Source organism: Dasypus novemcinctus, chromosome 1, assembly GCF_030445035.2.
Source record: "Dasypus novemcinctus isolate mDasNov1 chromosome 1, mDasNov1.1.hap2, whole genome shotgun sequence".
In the NCBI taxonomy this organism is placed as follows: domain Eukaryota; kingdom Metazoa; phylum Chordata; class Mammalia; order Cingulata; family Dasypodidae; genus Dasypus; species Dasypus novemcinctus.
In genome coordinates, this window is record NC_080673.1 from 182,101,875 (window position 1) to 182,118,184 (window position 16,310).

The window sequence follows — 16,310 nt, forward strand, 5'->3', positions numbered from 1 at the left end:
AAGAGTTAAAAAATAAAAATCTGCCTAACATCCAGAAGCAGAACTATAATTGCTGAAGCTGGGAGAAAGGCTCATAGGAATTCTTTGGAGTATATTTGAAAATTTTCATTATAAAAAGTTTTAAAAATTTCATTTCGAGGCTATGATAGAGAATGAAGGTCTACTCTGACTGTGAATGTCCATTAAACACCTCAGCAGTGGCAGTCACAGAGTTCTTTTTTCCTAGCTGGCATTTGACAAAGACTGGTGAATAGCACTGCTCCGAAGGGATGTGAGCTAGGCTGTGCCAAGAGTAAGGACAGTTAAGAGTTAGTCATGTGATAGAATTAATTAAATCTCTATCTTAACAATGTTTTTATAGTTTTTCTGTTTAAATTATTTCATTGTATTGTTTTAAAGTGATTTTGAGTTGTTCCTAGCCCATTTTAGATAGCAGATTCATTTTAGTTCTGTATCAGAATGCAATCAGTATGTAACAGCCTGTTGTCAGAACACACATTTCAAATTTTTCAGTAACATTTCAAATTTTTCAGTAACACAGTCTCCAAAAGTCAAAATTTTAAGGGAAGAGGTTTTAGTTCATTACCATTTCATTCCTTTAATGGCACAGGACATGAGGAACTGATTGTTGCATTCAGCCCAGTATTGCACATGATATATTTTTCTGCTGCTCAATGTTTTTTGGGATTATTATAGTTAAATAGGTATGATCCTTGGTTAATGAATGTGAAGTGAAGAGTATGCAAATACTGTTCATATCACTTTAGCGTTTTTTTCCCAGTTCTTTCACATAATGAACTTTATACACTTATGACACCAATAAGAATCTTTTACTCTGCAGTACATACTTGGCATGGAAAAATAAAATAAAAATGAATAATAACCAACCTGTGCTTTCCTCATGTATACCAAAGGTTCTTTAAGATGTTCAGGAGGTGCAGCAGGATGACTAGGTAAAGGAAACCTAAGGACAAAAGAGGCAGCTAAATATTGTACATTACTCTTAACAATTAATTCTCTTGGTTAGAAAATTACTTACCTGTATAGTCCATGTTATAACTGAAATAAAGTGTTTATTAGTCATTTTATGTGCACAGAAGGTATAAGGCCTAATAAAACTTTCTTATCCTAATACTGTATCTTTAGATTAAAATTTAATTACATGTTGAAAGTTAAGTTGGGAAGCAAACGTGGCTTAACTGATTAAGTGTCGTCTACCATATGGAGGGTCCAGGGTTTGATACCCAGTGCCTCCTACCCGTGTAGTAAACTGATCCACACACAGTGCTGCTGCGTGCAAGGAGTGCTATGCTATACAGGTGGGCCCTCACGTAGGGCTGCCCCACCTGCAAGGAGTGTGCCTCATAAGGAGAGCCACCCTGTGTGAAAAAAGCGCAGCCCACCCAGGAGTGGCGCCGCACATATGGAGAGCTGACACAGCAAGATGATGCAACAAAAAAGAGATGCAGTTTCCCAGTGCCACTGGATAATGCAAGCGGATGCAGAAGAACACACAGCGAATGGACACAGAGAGCAGACAATGAGGAGGAAGGGGAGAGAAATCAATAAAATAAATTTAAAAAAAAATGTTAAGTTGCATGATAATCTGGACTGGGGTACTTTAAAATTCATCAGTTTTATAAATGCTTCTATGAAGATTGTCATAACTTTTATATTTTATATTTTAGTACCAAAATATTATAAAAGTAAAAGAGAATTTTAAGGTTAAAAAAATTCCATTAGCTTACCAACATATCAACTCTTTTCATTTCTCTCAGTTTCCTTTCAGTCCTTGCCACATGATTATATCTTTTTCATAATTGAAATGATAATATAAATACTACTTTTGGTAACAGTTGTGTTTTGATATATAAAACAAAAACTCATAGATTTAATAAACATTTAAATATTTAACACATTATAAATGCTTTTTGTTTTCCAAGTATCATTACATTTCATATCTTTAAAATGCATTGCTTTTATTAAGAAGACATTCATTTACTTAACAAATGTTTGATCCACTCTAGGAACTAAGTATATAGTGGTGACTAAGACAATAGTCCCAGTTTTCATGGTTCTAACATTCTAGTGAAGGGAGACAGTCAGTAATTATGAAAACAAATAGATAAGGATAATATTATCGGATAGTGATAAGTACTGTAAGAAAATGAAAGCAAGGTAGAGAGATGGAAGTAATTCGGAAGTATAAGAAAGGCCTTTAGGAAAGCTGGTATTTGAACTAAGACATGAGTGTGGAAAAGGAAGTCAGCCTGCAAAGATCTTGGGGAAGAATATACCAGGTAGAGAGGTAGCAAGCACACCTGTGGTGGGAATGTTTGGAATGTTAAGAGATCACAAATGGCCAGAATGGGTAGAACTTAATGACTGAAGAACAGAGTAGTATAAAATTAGAGACAGAGAAGTCAATAGGAAAATTAGATGGTTCAACATTTACTTAGAGGTTCCAATCCCTTTCACAAAATTGTATAACTACTATTGAAATCAGCCACAGGACTTGTACCTACAGCCTTGGTTATATTTCAATAACCAAGAACCAAGAATGAATTCTCAAGAAATTCCTAATTAAGAAATTCCTGGTCCAAAGTGGATTAGCAGAACATGAAGGGTTAGTGATATTCAAAACCACTTGGACCTGTCCCAAAACCTAAGAGTAAAAGGCTCAAATGTCCATGAAAAAAGTTCTGAGAATAGGAAAAGGCAATCTATCCCACCTAAGACAGTTTCACTGATTTTGTTGTATAATTATTTCTGACAAATTATTTTTTCCACTAAACTCTCTATTCTGTGTACCTAATTAACTCACCCTTCTTCATTCACAAATGAAAACAAAATTGATAGTCTCTATACCTCATACCTATTAGAATGATGATTCTTTAAAAAAATAATAAGTGCTGGCGAGGATGTTAAGAAATAAGAACCTTAGTACTCTGTTGGAGGGAATGTAAAATGGTACAGCCCCTGTGGAAAACAGTTCAGCAGTTCCTCAAGAAGTTAAATATAGAATTATCATATAACCTGGCAATCTCACTTTTAAGTATATATCCCAAAGAACTGAAAGCAGGACTTGAACATATATTTGTACATTCATGTTCACAGCAGCATTATTCACAACAGCTAAAAGGTGGAAGGAACCCAAATGACCAGTATCAACAAAATGTGGTAAACACATGCAATGGGATTATTCAGGTACTAAAAGGAAGAAAGTTCTTTTGATACTTCCATGTGTTCATCCATGATACAGTATTCAACATGGATGAACAACGAAGACATTATGCTGGGTGAAATAAGACAAACATAAAAGGATAAAGATTATATGATTTCACTTACATGAAATATCTGGAATAGGCAAATTCATAGAGACAGAAAATAGAATACAAGTTTCCAGGGGCAGAGGATAAGGAAGGGGAGTTAACACATAATGGTTTAGGATTTCTATTTGGGATGATGGAGAAGTTCTGATCATTGATGGTGAATGTGATTAATCCCATTGAATGGTATATGTTTAGCAGAGTTGAGATGGGAAGGTTTATGTTGCTTATATGTTTCCACAATTAAAAAAAAAAAAGAGTGACTAAAGAGACAATGGCAATTAAATGCAATACATGGTCTTGGACCAGATCTAATAATGGAGGAGAAAAAGTCCAAAATGACATTATTGGGATATATGAAAAAATTGCAATATAGACTGCAAGCTTTATATCAATGTTAATTTACTTAAACTTGATACCTATAATTAAGGTGGTTATATAAAAGAATATCCTTGTTCTTAGGAAATGTACATGGAAGTATTAAAGGAGCATGATGTATATATAACCTTCTCTCAAGGGCTTAGAAAATAGAAAAACTGACTGATGGATAAACAGACAGCTGGACTTACAGCGAGACAGACAGATGAATGAATTAATGAATAGACAAATAGAATGATACAGTAAATGTGACAAAATGTTAAAAGCTGGTGGATCTGGCTAGTGGATATGTTGGAGTTTTCTGTATAGGTTTTGTATTAATTTTACAACTATAGCAAAAATCTGAAATTTTTCAAAATAAAAAGTTAAAACAATTGGTAGTCCTTACTACTTTGATATTTTTTATCTTACATGAAGATAGTTTTAAAAAATTATGTATCTTACATTGTCCAATATATCATTTGTGAAGGGACAATTTGTGCTTTATAATTAAATATCACTCTAAAATCCTTCCATTTTAATATTATTTCTAACTTTAATAAAACTTAGAAACATAGGATTGAAACTTGACAGCATTTACTGATTATCTTAAGAGTTATTTAACCATCAAAAATACAGGTAACAAGAAGTGGCAACCTAAAGTCATAACACTAAGATCAAAATCAAGTTAAATACTTTTTCATTAAAAAATAATGAGAACCCACTAAATGTTCAATGTAACAGAAATATAGCAGTAAATAAGACAGGCTAAAATCTCTGCCTTCGTGGAGCTTACGTTTAGTAATATGAAGAGATGAGAGTTGTCAGATTGGAACAATGGACAGGAAACTATACATCATCCTCAACTCCTGCCTTTTCCTTTACATCCCATGAACCATCAAATCCCTCTACATATATCTCAGATTTCTCTACCCCGTTGTCAGTAACCTATTTCAGGCAACCATCCTCTTGCCTACATTAGTCCAATGAGTTCCTAAGACGTGTCCCCTACCTCTAGAATGCTTTCAACCCACCTGCCTATTTGCCGAGGCATTAGCCAGGGACAATGTCCTCCTTATTCACCAGTGATTTTATTTCCATTGTCTAGCATAATACCTGGCACTTACTAGATATGCAACACTTCGTTGAATGAATAAAATGCAAATGTGCTTAAAATTCTAAAATGGCACCCAAATGCTCTTAGGATTCAGTCTACAAGACCCTGTGTAAGAAGCACATCTAATTTAAATTTCTAGTCTCAGCCTAAATATTGTTTCCTTTGGTAAGCCACCATAACACCCCCAAATTTGAATGAAGTGCCCTTATACTTCCCATCATAGAACTTATTATACTGTACTGTAGTTACTCTTTACAGTCTGTGTGCCCCACTGCACTGTAAGTTCCGTGAAGTAAAGTCCATCTAGCTCAGTGCATAACACATAGCAAGGTGTATAGTAACTTTTAAAATAAGAGGGCATATACTCAGGGGACTGAATCTCTGGACTATCCATGTGATAGCCAGGCCCTGAGCCTCAACAGACTTGCAACTCCTACCCTCTGGTTTATTGGACTTACCCCAGCCAGCTAACAGGGAGGTGAAGAAGGTCAACCACCACACCAGGGAGCCAAGACTGCCTACAACTGCAAGCAGGAGAATTACATCCATCATCCAAGTGGAATCTAAGCACCCTCTTGATATAGAGGTGGAGTGGACATAACCATCCCAGGGTCCACAGAATGGAGGAATAGAGTATGGATTAGAGTAGACTTACTGATATTCTCTTCTGGAACTATTGTGATTAGTAATGGAAGTAAATATAGCATTGAGATGGAGAAAGTGGCCATGGTAGCTGCTGAGGGTGGGGAGTAGGAAGTAGAGATGTGATGAGGGGGCATTTTCAGGACTTGAAGTTGTCCTGGGTGGTACTGCAGGGACAGTAACTGGACATCGTATGTCCTCCCATGGCCCACTGGGTGGACTGGGGGATAGTGTAAACTATAATATGGACTAAGGACCATATGGTGCAGCAGTGCTCAGAGATGTATTCACCAAGTGCAATGAATGTCCCATGATTATGGAGGAGGTTGTTATTATGGGAGGAGTGGGGTGAGGGGGGTGGGGGGTATATGGGAACCTCACATTTTTTTAATGCAACATTAAAAAAAAATAAAGATAAAGAAATTTTTTTAAAAAAGGAAATACAGTTTACTTTGTTGGCAATGTGATTTTATTGAAGCATAATTAACCAGAAATGGGTAAAAATATTAAATGTCTTGCTCAATGAGCTTTAAAAATGCATTCACACTTCTAACCTACATCCTCTTAAAATATGTAGTATTAATATTTATATCATATGAGAAGTTTTGTTAACATCTTTAATAAATTTTTTAATTAAACTCTTGGTCCTTTTCTTGACTTATGGAGTTTTTATGCTTATATTAAGAATATTTGGGAAGCGGACTTGGCCCAATGGATAGGACGTCCACCTACCACATGGGAGGTCTGCGGTTCAAACCCTGGGCCTCCTTGACCCGTGTGGACCCAGCCCATGTGCAGTGCTGACGCGCGCAAGGAGTGCCGTGCCATGCAGGGGTGTCCCCCACGTAGCGGAGTCCCGCATGCAAGAAGCACGACCCATAAGGAGAGCCGCCAGCATGAAAGAAAGTGCAGCTTGCCCAAGAATGGCGCTGCACACACGGAGAACTGACACAAGAAGATGACGCAACAAAAAGAAAAACAGATTGCAGGTGCCGCTGCTAAGGATAGAAGCGGTCACAGAAGAACACACAGCGAATGGACACAGAGAGCAGACAACTGGGGGGGGGGAGGGGAGAGGAAAAAAAAAGAGAATATTTATAAATTCTGTTTTATATGTTTTAATTTCCTAGTGTGTCATTTGTTTTTTACTTTATGGTATATACTTTTAAGCAAAACATTCTATTTTTATAAAGTCAGGTTCATCAAAAAAATAAAATAAAATAAGAGGGCAAAGAATAACTATATGAGCAGAGCATTTTGGAAGTACCAAGTACCTTTTCAGCAAAAGCAATGAAAGTCTATGAAAACTTACCTGAACTTGTAGTCTAGTGAAAGACACCCACCTATAACCCTATTTTAAGCCTACTACTGTTCAATATGTACACCTCCCTAAGATATGGTAGAAACTTGCATATATCTACTATACCAGTAGAATATAGCATATGTTTTATAAAATGTACATACACAGGTAAGATAAAAAAAGATTTATTATCTTCTTTAATTTATGTTCCTTAAGGGAAAAGGATAGGACATGTAATTCTTTATAAATTGCTCTACACAAAGTATAGTGAAGACTAAGACAAAGAAATTGGTACATTGTTATTTTGTACGTAAAGACTGTCTTGGTTAAATCTTCATAGTAAGTTTAAGATGAATAATACTGTTTTCTCTTAATTCAACAAATATTTATCATGTATTAGCACTGGTAGGTGGCTCAATAACTATTTGGAGACTCGGTATCATTTATTTGATGTTATAGGAGATAGTAAAAGAAGTATAAGACACAATTCTTATCTCAAAACACTTAAAATCCAGGAGAGAGAAATATATATACATATGTGAGACATAGTAAAACACATAGGCTTTGGAACCAAACATCTCTATTTACTAACTAAATGATCTTCAGCAAGTTATTGAAATGGTCTGAATCTCAGTTTACTCTTAAAAATTTTTAACAACAAATTCTACTTCATAGGATTGTTATGAACAATGCCTGGTACACATAATAAGCATTCAATCAATATAAATTGTCATTAATATAATATTAAAGTTATTAACACAAAAAGAAGCATATAACTGTTTACAATGAATGGAAAAGATAATTAAACCAAGTAGGCATTCTGAGGTAGGAAGAGCCAATGATGGCTGGAGTCATGAATTTCATGTAAACCACAAAATCAAGGAACAATTCTGCTAGTTGTTAAACGAGGTTCTGAATAAAATCTTCAGAATGTTTACTAAAATAAATAAAATGAAATGAGCTATTTTCGGGTATGATCTGAATAATAAATAAACATAATAACATAACTCTATTAGGTATGAAAGCATTTGTTTTTTCTTTTACAATTTTGATTATTTAATATTACCTCATGAATATTCCTACTTCACTTTTTGCTATCTTTACTCATCCATCTAATAGTTTTTGTCAATGAAAATTGCAACAGAATATGCTACATCCTCTTTATTCTTTTGATTAAAGGGGAAACACTTATTGCCCACTCCTGATGTTTCCTTAAAAATGAAGAATTCTATTCCTGTAACATTTTTGGCCTCTTCTGGGGATTCTCTCACTACACCCCAGAAGAGGTTCAATGCCTTATCCATTGGTAAATTCGGGAAGAATAAACTGAACATGCTTGCCAATGTCCAGTGCTATTTGACTGGAATGTTAAGTCTATTTAATTCTGAGATTAAGTGACTTACTTTGCTTTCACACTAAACTATATTACTAATAAAAGTATAATTTTGATCTCCCATCTGCCTTTCTGTTTATCTTATTTCTGTTTGTTCAGAACCCAAGTGAGGAAGAAAGGTACTGAAGATAATACTAGGCTCCTTCAAAAACCCCAAGAATGACTCAAAACATTATTTATTTAAAGTCTATTGTAGGGGAAGCAGACGAGGCTCAGCTGACAGAGCAACCGCCTACCATATGGGAGGGTCCAGGATTCTATACCCAGGGTCTCCTCACCTGTGTGGTGAGCTGGCCCACGTGCAGAAGAGCTGCCACACACAACGAGTGCCCTGCCACGCAGGGGCGCCCCCACATAGGGGTGCCCCATGCACAAGGAGTGCACCCTGCAAGGAAAGCCGCCTGCATGAAAAAAGTGCAGTCCGCCCAGGAGTGGTGCTGCACACACAGAGAGCTGACACAGCAAGATGACATAACAAAAAAGAGATGCAGTTTCCAGGTGCCACCGAGGGTGCAAGTGGACCCAGAAGAACACACCACAAGTAGACACAGAGAGCAGGCAACAGGGGGGTGGGGAGGGGAAAAAGGAGAGAAATAAATTTTTTAAAAATCTTTAAAAAAAAAAAAAAAAGGGATAATTGGATTATCTGTCAGTTTTTAAAAAATAAAGTCTATTGTATAGGATACTGAAGAAACAATGAGTAAGATGAGTCCTTGCCATCAGGTGAAAAGGGAACTGTCTCACAGAACAATTTTCAGGAATATACCGCATCACAAAAATAGGAATAATTAGTAATATCTCCTCAGATGAGAATCCAATGCTTGCAATTGCATGCAATATATGCTTCTGTTATTTTATTGGAGGCAAAGACACCATCCATGTTCATATTCATTTAATCTGTGACACCTCTACTACATAATGTGAATTTAAAATCTCACTTATGATAAATGTCTATTCCTTTGGTGACTAGTACTACCAAAAGTATTGTCACAGTCAGATTCAATTAATAGATATCATTTGTATCTAATGTTATTTAAAAATTTGAAAACCAACTAAGAATATGGTGATAAGCAAAGAACCAAATGCCAATTTGTGTCCAAGCACATGTTCACAGGTTTTCATCTGAGCCTCTTTATTTTAAAAAGAGTTCTGGTAAACTGGTTATCTTGTTTCCAAGTTAATAGCAGATTAGAAGGGGCAAGTTGGAAATGGGAGGGTTAGAGACTACAGAATGCTAGAGACACAAATACACTGATAACAGTAAAACAAACAAACCAACAAAAAAACCAGCAAACATAAGAACTGTATTAGACCAGAAACTCCCAGAAGGCAGGAATTACACTTATTATTCTACACCATATCCCAGTGTCTAATATAGTGCCTGGCACATGGCAGTGCTGAATAAATGAAGAAATGAATGTTGAATAAATTCCAAAAGATAATGCTCTGGGTCTATATTTTTTGTAAAGGAAAATCAGTCCTATATACATCAACAGACTCTATGGGCAAATCCAGGTAAACAAAAACATTGAAGTCCTGAATGATCACACCAATAAAAAAAAAATGTGTTTAGAATAGTCAGTTCATAAAGTTAGTGAGGAAAATAATATCATATATGGCATCAATAAAAAGAATGTCAGTAAGTTTCAGTTATCTGGGATATTACCTTAACAAGAGTATCTTATTCCCTAATTATGCTGGCTAAATTAATTGTTAATATAGTTTTTTTTACCGTAAAAAACTCCTTCTTGTTTACTATTAATTCTCAGGCAAGATTGTAGGAATTTTCAAATAGTATTAACTTACTTGAAATGCTACATGAATATTAATGAGAAATAATAAAATGGGTGTACATAAAACAATAATGATTTCATTACTTAGAAAGCAAATACAGCTAACCATAATAGTAGTTCAAAATAGGTGGGAAAAAAAATAAATAAATTAAAAAAAAAAATAGGTGGGAAAGACTCACACATTCAGTTCACTATAAACAGCATTCTGAAGTTTCTTCTCCCAACCTGTGTTAAAAATAAAAGATAAAATATATAAATATATTAGTTTCAATATATAAGCATACTTCATAATTAAATTTATCTCACAAAAACTCTGACATCATATTAATTTGTAAAAGAACGCTGTCAATTGCCAATCACTATATAAACTATTATTAAGGAGTTGTTTCCTATATACTTACCATATCTCTTGGCTAAGACTAAGTAGCAAAATCATCAACATGATACTATATTTAAAGTAAAATTAGAGCACCATTCTCTCAAAATGTGAGGAGCATTTCCTTCTTCCATCATTAAGATGGTGAAAGAATGTCAAAATTTTGGCTGTTGTACTATTAGTGCTAAGAGGAAAGTGACAAGGAAAGGGCAAGAAGCAGACAAGTACTTGAGAAAGATGACAAATAATAAGTTACAATTATCTAGTCAGTAAAATGCTGACAGCAGAAGCAGATTATTATGGGGTATCATCAGTCAAGACCAGTTAGTTTGTTTGCTAACTACCTACTTGAATTTAGCTGGGCAGACCACTTGGCATCTCAGTTCCCATGTCCAGAGGTTGGACTAAGGGACCTCTCTTCTGCCTTTAAAAAAAATTAAGATTTTCTTCTTTTCTGTTTTCTTTGAATGTATAGAAAAAAAGGAGAAAAACAAGTGAAAAAGGAAAAAGTCACAAATGAAAAGTAAAACGACAAGTTGCTTAACTTACAAGATATTTTTTATCAGAAAGAAAAAACAAGTATTTAAGACTGATTAATGCAAGCAGTCATTCCCACAGTGCTCCTGAATTTTTGCAGCATTTTATTGAAATGTCTGGTAGTTCTAATTCTCCCCCAAATAGAAAATTATTCAGCTATTATTTTCAAAATTTTGAATAAGTAATTGGAAGGCTGGAGGTAAAATAGTACCTCCAAATAAAGTACTATATTTTGTCTTGAAAGAATTGGAGGGAAAAAAGCAACATACAAACCTGATGTTTTAAAGAATTCCTTAATATCTTCTTTTAGTGATTCGAGTTTAATCTCAGGACTCTGAAGACTGGACTAATTTTAGAAAAGAAGAAAAAAAAGATGAAAGAAGAGGACATAGGTCAAAATAAAATCTTTGAGGTTGATATCTAACACTAATGAAATAAAATTTTTTAAAAAGGAATACCCAAAATGTGTGTGCTATTTTAAAAATCCTCTTTGAGAAGACTTTTCCACCTGCTCTTAAAATAGAGAATACATAACAGTACTTTGTAGTCCACTGAAATATAAAAACGTGTAGCTTATGAATACTTACCATCTTCATCTAGCGTCTCAAATAGGAAAAATACTAGGATTTTATAAATTTATTCTTTTAATATTATATACAACAGATATGGCATCAACCTCTATTTACCAAAAATAGAGGCCCCCAATTGTAAATGAATCTTTGTACAATGTCTACCTCCTTAGACTGCTGCTCAATGTAAGCATGCATTTTTTGTGCACATTTATGGAAAATACATAAAAATCTAGTTCGCTAATGCCTATTAATGTCTCTTTCATGTTCAATGCTCTCTAGTCTTCTTGTTTTTCACACTGTAATTTTTACCAAAAATAATAATTTCTCCTACTTATTGCGTTTTCAGTTTCTCTCAAGGTATAGATGTTGCATCACCTAGATCTCTATATTAAATTCTAGAAGAATATCTCTTTTTTTAATCTTTTTTTAAAGATACATAGATCACACAAAATGTTACATTAAAAAATATTAAGGGGTCCCCCTGTACCCCCACTACCCACCCCACCCCCACTCCTCCCACCCACATCAACAACCGCTTTCATCAGTGTGGCACATTCATTGCATTTGATGAATACATTTTGGAGCACTGCTACACAGCATGGATTACAGTTTACATTGTAGTTTACACTCTCTCCCAGTCCATTCAGTGGGTTATGGCAGGATATATAATGTCCTGCATCTGTCCCTGCAATATCATTCAGGACAACTCCAAGTCCCAAAAATGCCCCCATATCATACCTCTTCTTTAGAATCATACCTCTTAAGAAGGCATTTCTATTAGGGTATTTCATAAGTATTTCAAACTTAAGAAATCAGAAATTGACTTTATATTACACTCGTTACATTGCTCCTTCTCTTGTATTTTTTTAGTGTTGGCCAATGAAATTGTCATCCATCAGATCTTCCAAATCAGAAAAATCAAAGTTATGCTCAATTTCACTTTTTCAAATACTCCCATGATTCAACTCATTTCTGGGAAGATGGCAAGGGTGACAGTGAGTTTTTTGGTTATTTTTTTTCAGGAGATACTGAGGAATAAACTCGGGGTCTCATACATGTGAAACACTGAGCTACAACTGCTCTAGTAAGATTTTTTACACAGACCAAAGAACTTATTTTAAACCCCACTGGGACATATTTACAACAAAACTAAGTGATAAGATATCCCCCACAAAGCAAAACACAAGCCGCTAGGGACAAATCAGCAGTCACAAGACCTGTATGGTATCAGCATCTGTACAGAAAGAAGCAGATGGAAACAATGGGGTATCTGATGGATCTGAAAACAGGAGAACCCCAAAATAGCCAAAAAGTTTACACTGGAACACATTATAAGCTAATTTCAGAACAGCAGCTGGAACTGGGAGAGTTTTGCCCAATCCAATAGTGAAAGGGCATAAAGGTCCTGAAATAGGTCTGAAGAGACTGGTGCAGTGTAACACCTATGAATTCCTGAAACTGACCAACCAGGGCTCCCTTTCAGGATAAGACCACACTGTGGAGAAAATGTTGGTAGAGTAATCAATTTTGAGCAGAATAGAGATGGTAGAGGTTAGGGAAGGAGGAGAAAGTCTAGATAAAAGCAGGGATGAGAAACAGCCAGAAAATCTGACAGAAAACTGTTATAAATGTCAACACTCACAACAACAGAAAGAGCTCTGTTTATGAAAAAACAGACAATGAAGTCTACAAAAAGGATCCCCAAAATCTTTTAATTCTCTCTTGAGTAGCCCCATCCTCCCCACTTCTCATTATGCTACCAAAATAATCCTGGACTTCATTCCATGCCTGTAGAATCACAGAAATTCAGGGTTAGAAGTGACTATAGAATTCTTCTATGCCAAGTAACCCTTTAATGCCTGAATCCTCCTACAAAATGCCTAAGTGATTTTTTTAGCTTAGTTTAGAAATTCTCTACATCATTTTCTTAGCTAACTCCACCCTTGAACTATTCTCTTAGAAAGTTCTGCCTTATTATGAGCTAAAATTGATTCCCCTTAACATCCTCTTTAACCACTCCCTCCATTCCACCCCAGGGGTCATAGAAAATAAGCCTGATCATTTTTCTATGAGAGACACTTTAATATTCAGAGAGAGCAAGTGTCTTCCCTGAAGCCTCTCTTCTCAAGGCCACACACATATTCCCAGGTTCTTCAAGTTCTCATATGACAGATTCTTCTTACTGCCTTGGTCACTCTTCTCTGAACAAGGTCCTATCCATCTTGTCCTATACGGTCATAGCTTCCTAACTGAACTCTACATCACTCATTCCACTAGACCACTGATTTTCAAACTTTTCAGCCTCAGGATTTTATGCTCTTAAAAATTATTGGGAACTGAGAGAATTTTTGTTTGTGTGGATTATACCTATTGATTAGAAATTAAAACAGAAACAATTTTAAAAAGTTTGTTTATTTAAAAAATAAACCCATTATAGTAAACCTAAATATTTTCTTTAAATTAACTCTTTCAAAAACAAATAAGAGGCATTATTTTATCTTCTTGCATTATTTTACATTCTTGCGAATTTCTTTGATGTCTGGTTTAATAGAAGGCAGCTGGATACTCAGATCTGCTATAGTATTCAATCTGGAGTGATAGGTTGTTTTAGTTTTAATTATGGGGGAAAAAAAATCCAGACTCAAATAGATATGTAACTAGAAAAGGGAGGAGTATTTTAATATTCTTTTCAGATAACTGTGGATATTCTCTTTTGACACAACACCAAAATTTGACAAGTGGTAGTTTTTTAAAGATTAGTTGCAAAGGTCTGCCTTGCATCTTGAAAATATCTTTTACCAATAACGATTTTGTAACATCATGCCTTGGTAGTTTTTAATACACTGATTCACTAAGTTATGCAGTTGACACATTTCATTAAACAATATCAAAGAGTCACATTCATTAATATTACCAACAATATCATCAGAAAAATCTTTTAAGTATTGGGAAGTAATAAAGTTCACAGTAGCAGACACAACTTTTCCCACACTTTGAAGTTTATTGCTGTAATTGATAATGGTTACCTTGAAGTGATAAGCCTACTTTGTTCATTTTTTTAAGAAAATATCTGCCAAATATCCAAGTCTGAATAACAATAGTTTGTTTGTTAGTCACTCTTTCAAGTAAGAACAGTGTTTCATTTTTTAAAAAGAAGAAAAAGCAGTTAGTTCAGCTTTTAACACAAATAACCACACAAATATTTTTCCTCTAGAAAGTAATTTTATTTCAATATGCACCAGAAGTACCTTATATATACTTCCCATTTTGTCAAAAAAATATTAAAAGATGTGTATACAAGGAATTAAATTTAATAAAGTAAATTATTATTTACTGTTTCATCAAGACACTCAAGTGAAACTGGCAATTTTTTTCCACTGTGAATGTGGATTGGTAAAAAGTACCATGACCACTAGTACAGTCTCATATCACTTTCTTGATTTGAGCTAAGACATTAGCAGTTAAACCCATCACCATGGCTTCTGTACCATCAGTGCAAATTTCCCCCAGTGAATAAGGCAAAATAATGAAAGTCTTAGTATCACTATAAATTAGTTTTATCTGAAGGGATATTAGGGACCACCAGTAGTCAACAGACCATACTTTAAGAGCCACTGAACTAGACTACAGGTTTCTTGAGGACAAGTGAGCCTGAGATTCCAAGATCCAGCACAATAGGTATTGCATAGTAGGTAGTTCATAGACATATTTTTTAATTTTTATTTTTTAGTTACATGAGTAGTTTATTGAGAAAATCAGAGAAGAGAATAGAAACGGAGAAAATAACAGATTAGGCATCCCCCAATGCAGGTGTGGGCTTCTCCAGGCATATGACAGTAGCTGGGTATAAAAAGAAAAGACAGTCCTCTCTCATTCTTGAGAAATTCAGTGTGTTGAGGGATATAAACAAAACTCAAAGAGAGAAGTTCTATAAAAAGGGGATAAACTGCCCTTTCCCACATCAATCCCCAAACTTCCAGATCATTATCTTAATTACTTTTTACTTTATCATATGTTTCTCAAGAGCCCATCACCACCACAGTAGAGCAGCTCAATAAAAAATGTTGAAATGGGTATCCCCATTTCTTCCTAATATTTTTGTTTTTTCTAAAACTACAGACCAGTCTTGTTTTTTTAATCCCAGTAGTTCAGTGGACATGCATTGTAGCCAGGAATAAATTTTAGTTTCAGATTGGAAGTTTGGGTTCTGTACAAACTGACTATGCCTTGTCAGTTTTTGTGTTGTATAATTCCAGTCTTGCTTTGGTTTCTCTCACCTGTAGATGGATGCCTCACTGGCTTTCTTTTGCTGAAATCCCCAAGCTGACCTGCTTTACTGCCAGCACTTGCTGTCTTATCCCCCTTAAAACACATCTTTACCTCAGCCTCCTTTCATAATATACTTTGTGCTTGAAACAGTCTTCAGTTTACATTTAGCAACTTTAGTCAAGAATCTTATATGATCTTCTCTAAGCAATTCAGAACTGAAATAAAACATGAGGAGATACATGTACTTACACAAAGCAAACACATTTTAATATTTATTTCATCCCTCAAATACACAGTCTATGGAGACAAGGACTTTCTTATTTTTAAGTCCTGTACCCCATCAGTCATTTCTTTACAGTCTCACTTTCCAAGATTAAAGGACACAACAGTAGCCAAAGCAGAATATGGGAAAGGATGATACCACTCCCTGTTTTACAATAAACAAACTCAGAGCCCATGAATTATTAATTCATATATCAATTAGAGAAATCCAATCTGGATCTTCCCCTAGTATGTGCCAAGTCCCACCCTAGAGAGACGAAAAAAAAAAAAGAAAGAAAGAAAGAAGATAGTAAGCTCTAGTCATTGCACAGGTCTTTCAATAATGATGTATATTCTACCTACT

General features: G+C 35.0%; 1 protein-coding gene across 4 annotated transcripts in view; it reads right to left on the reverse strand.

The window, feature by feature from the left end:
- TBC1D19 (TBC1 domain family member 19) overlaps window positions 1-16,310 on the reverse strand; it is a 154,565-nt gene that overhangs the window by 122,006 nt on the left and 16,249 nt on the right. For 3 of the 4 annotated variants that reach the window (XM_058300110.2, XM_004452239.5, XM_071217148.1), the window contains exons 2-4: window positions 11,118-11,190; window positions 10,111-10,156; window positions 889-964 (exon numbers count right to left, since the gene is read on the reverse strand). In XM_058300110.2, coding sequence (XP_058156093.1) covers window positions 889-964; window positions 10,111-10,156; window positions 11,118-11,190 — 195 coding nt within the window. Of the gene's footprint in view, window positions 1-888; window positions 965-10,110; window positions 10,157-10,655; window positions 10,716-11,117; window positions 11,191-16,310 lie in introns of those variants that run through there. The other variant, XM_004452241.5, reaches the window with a different exon arrangement.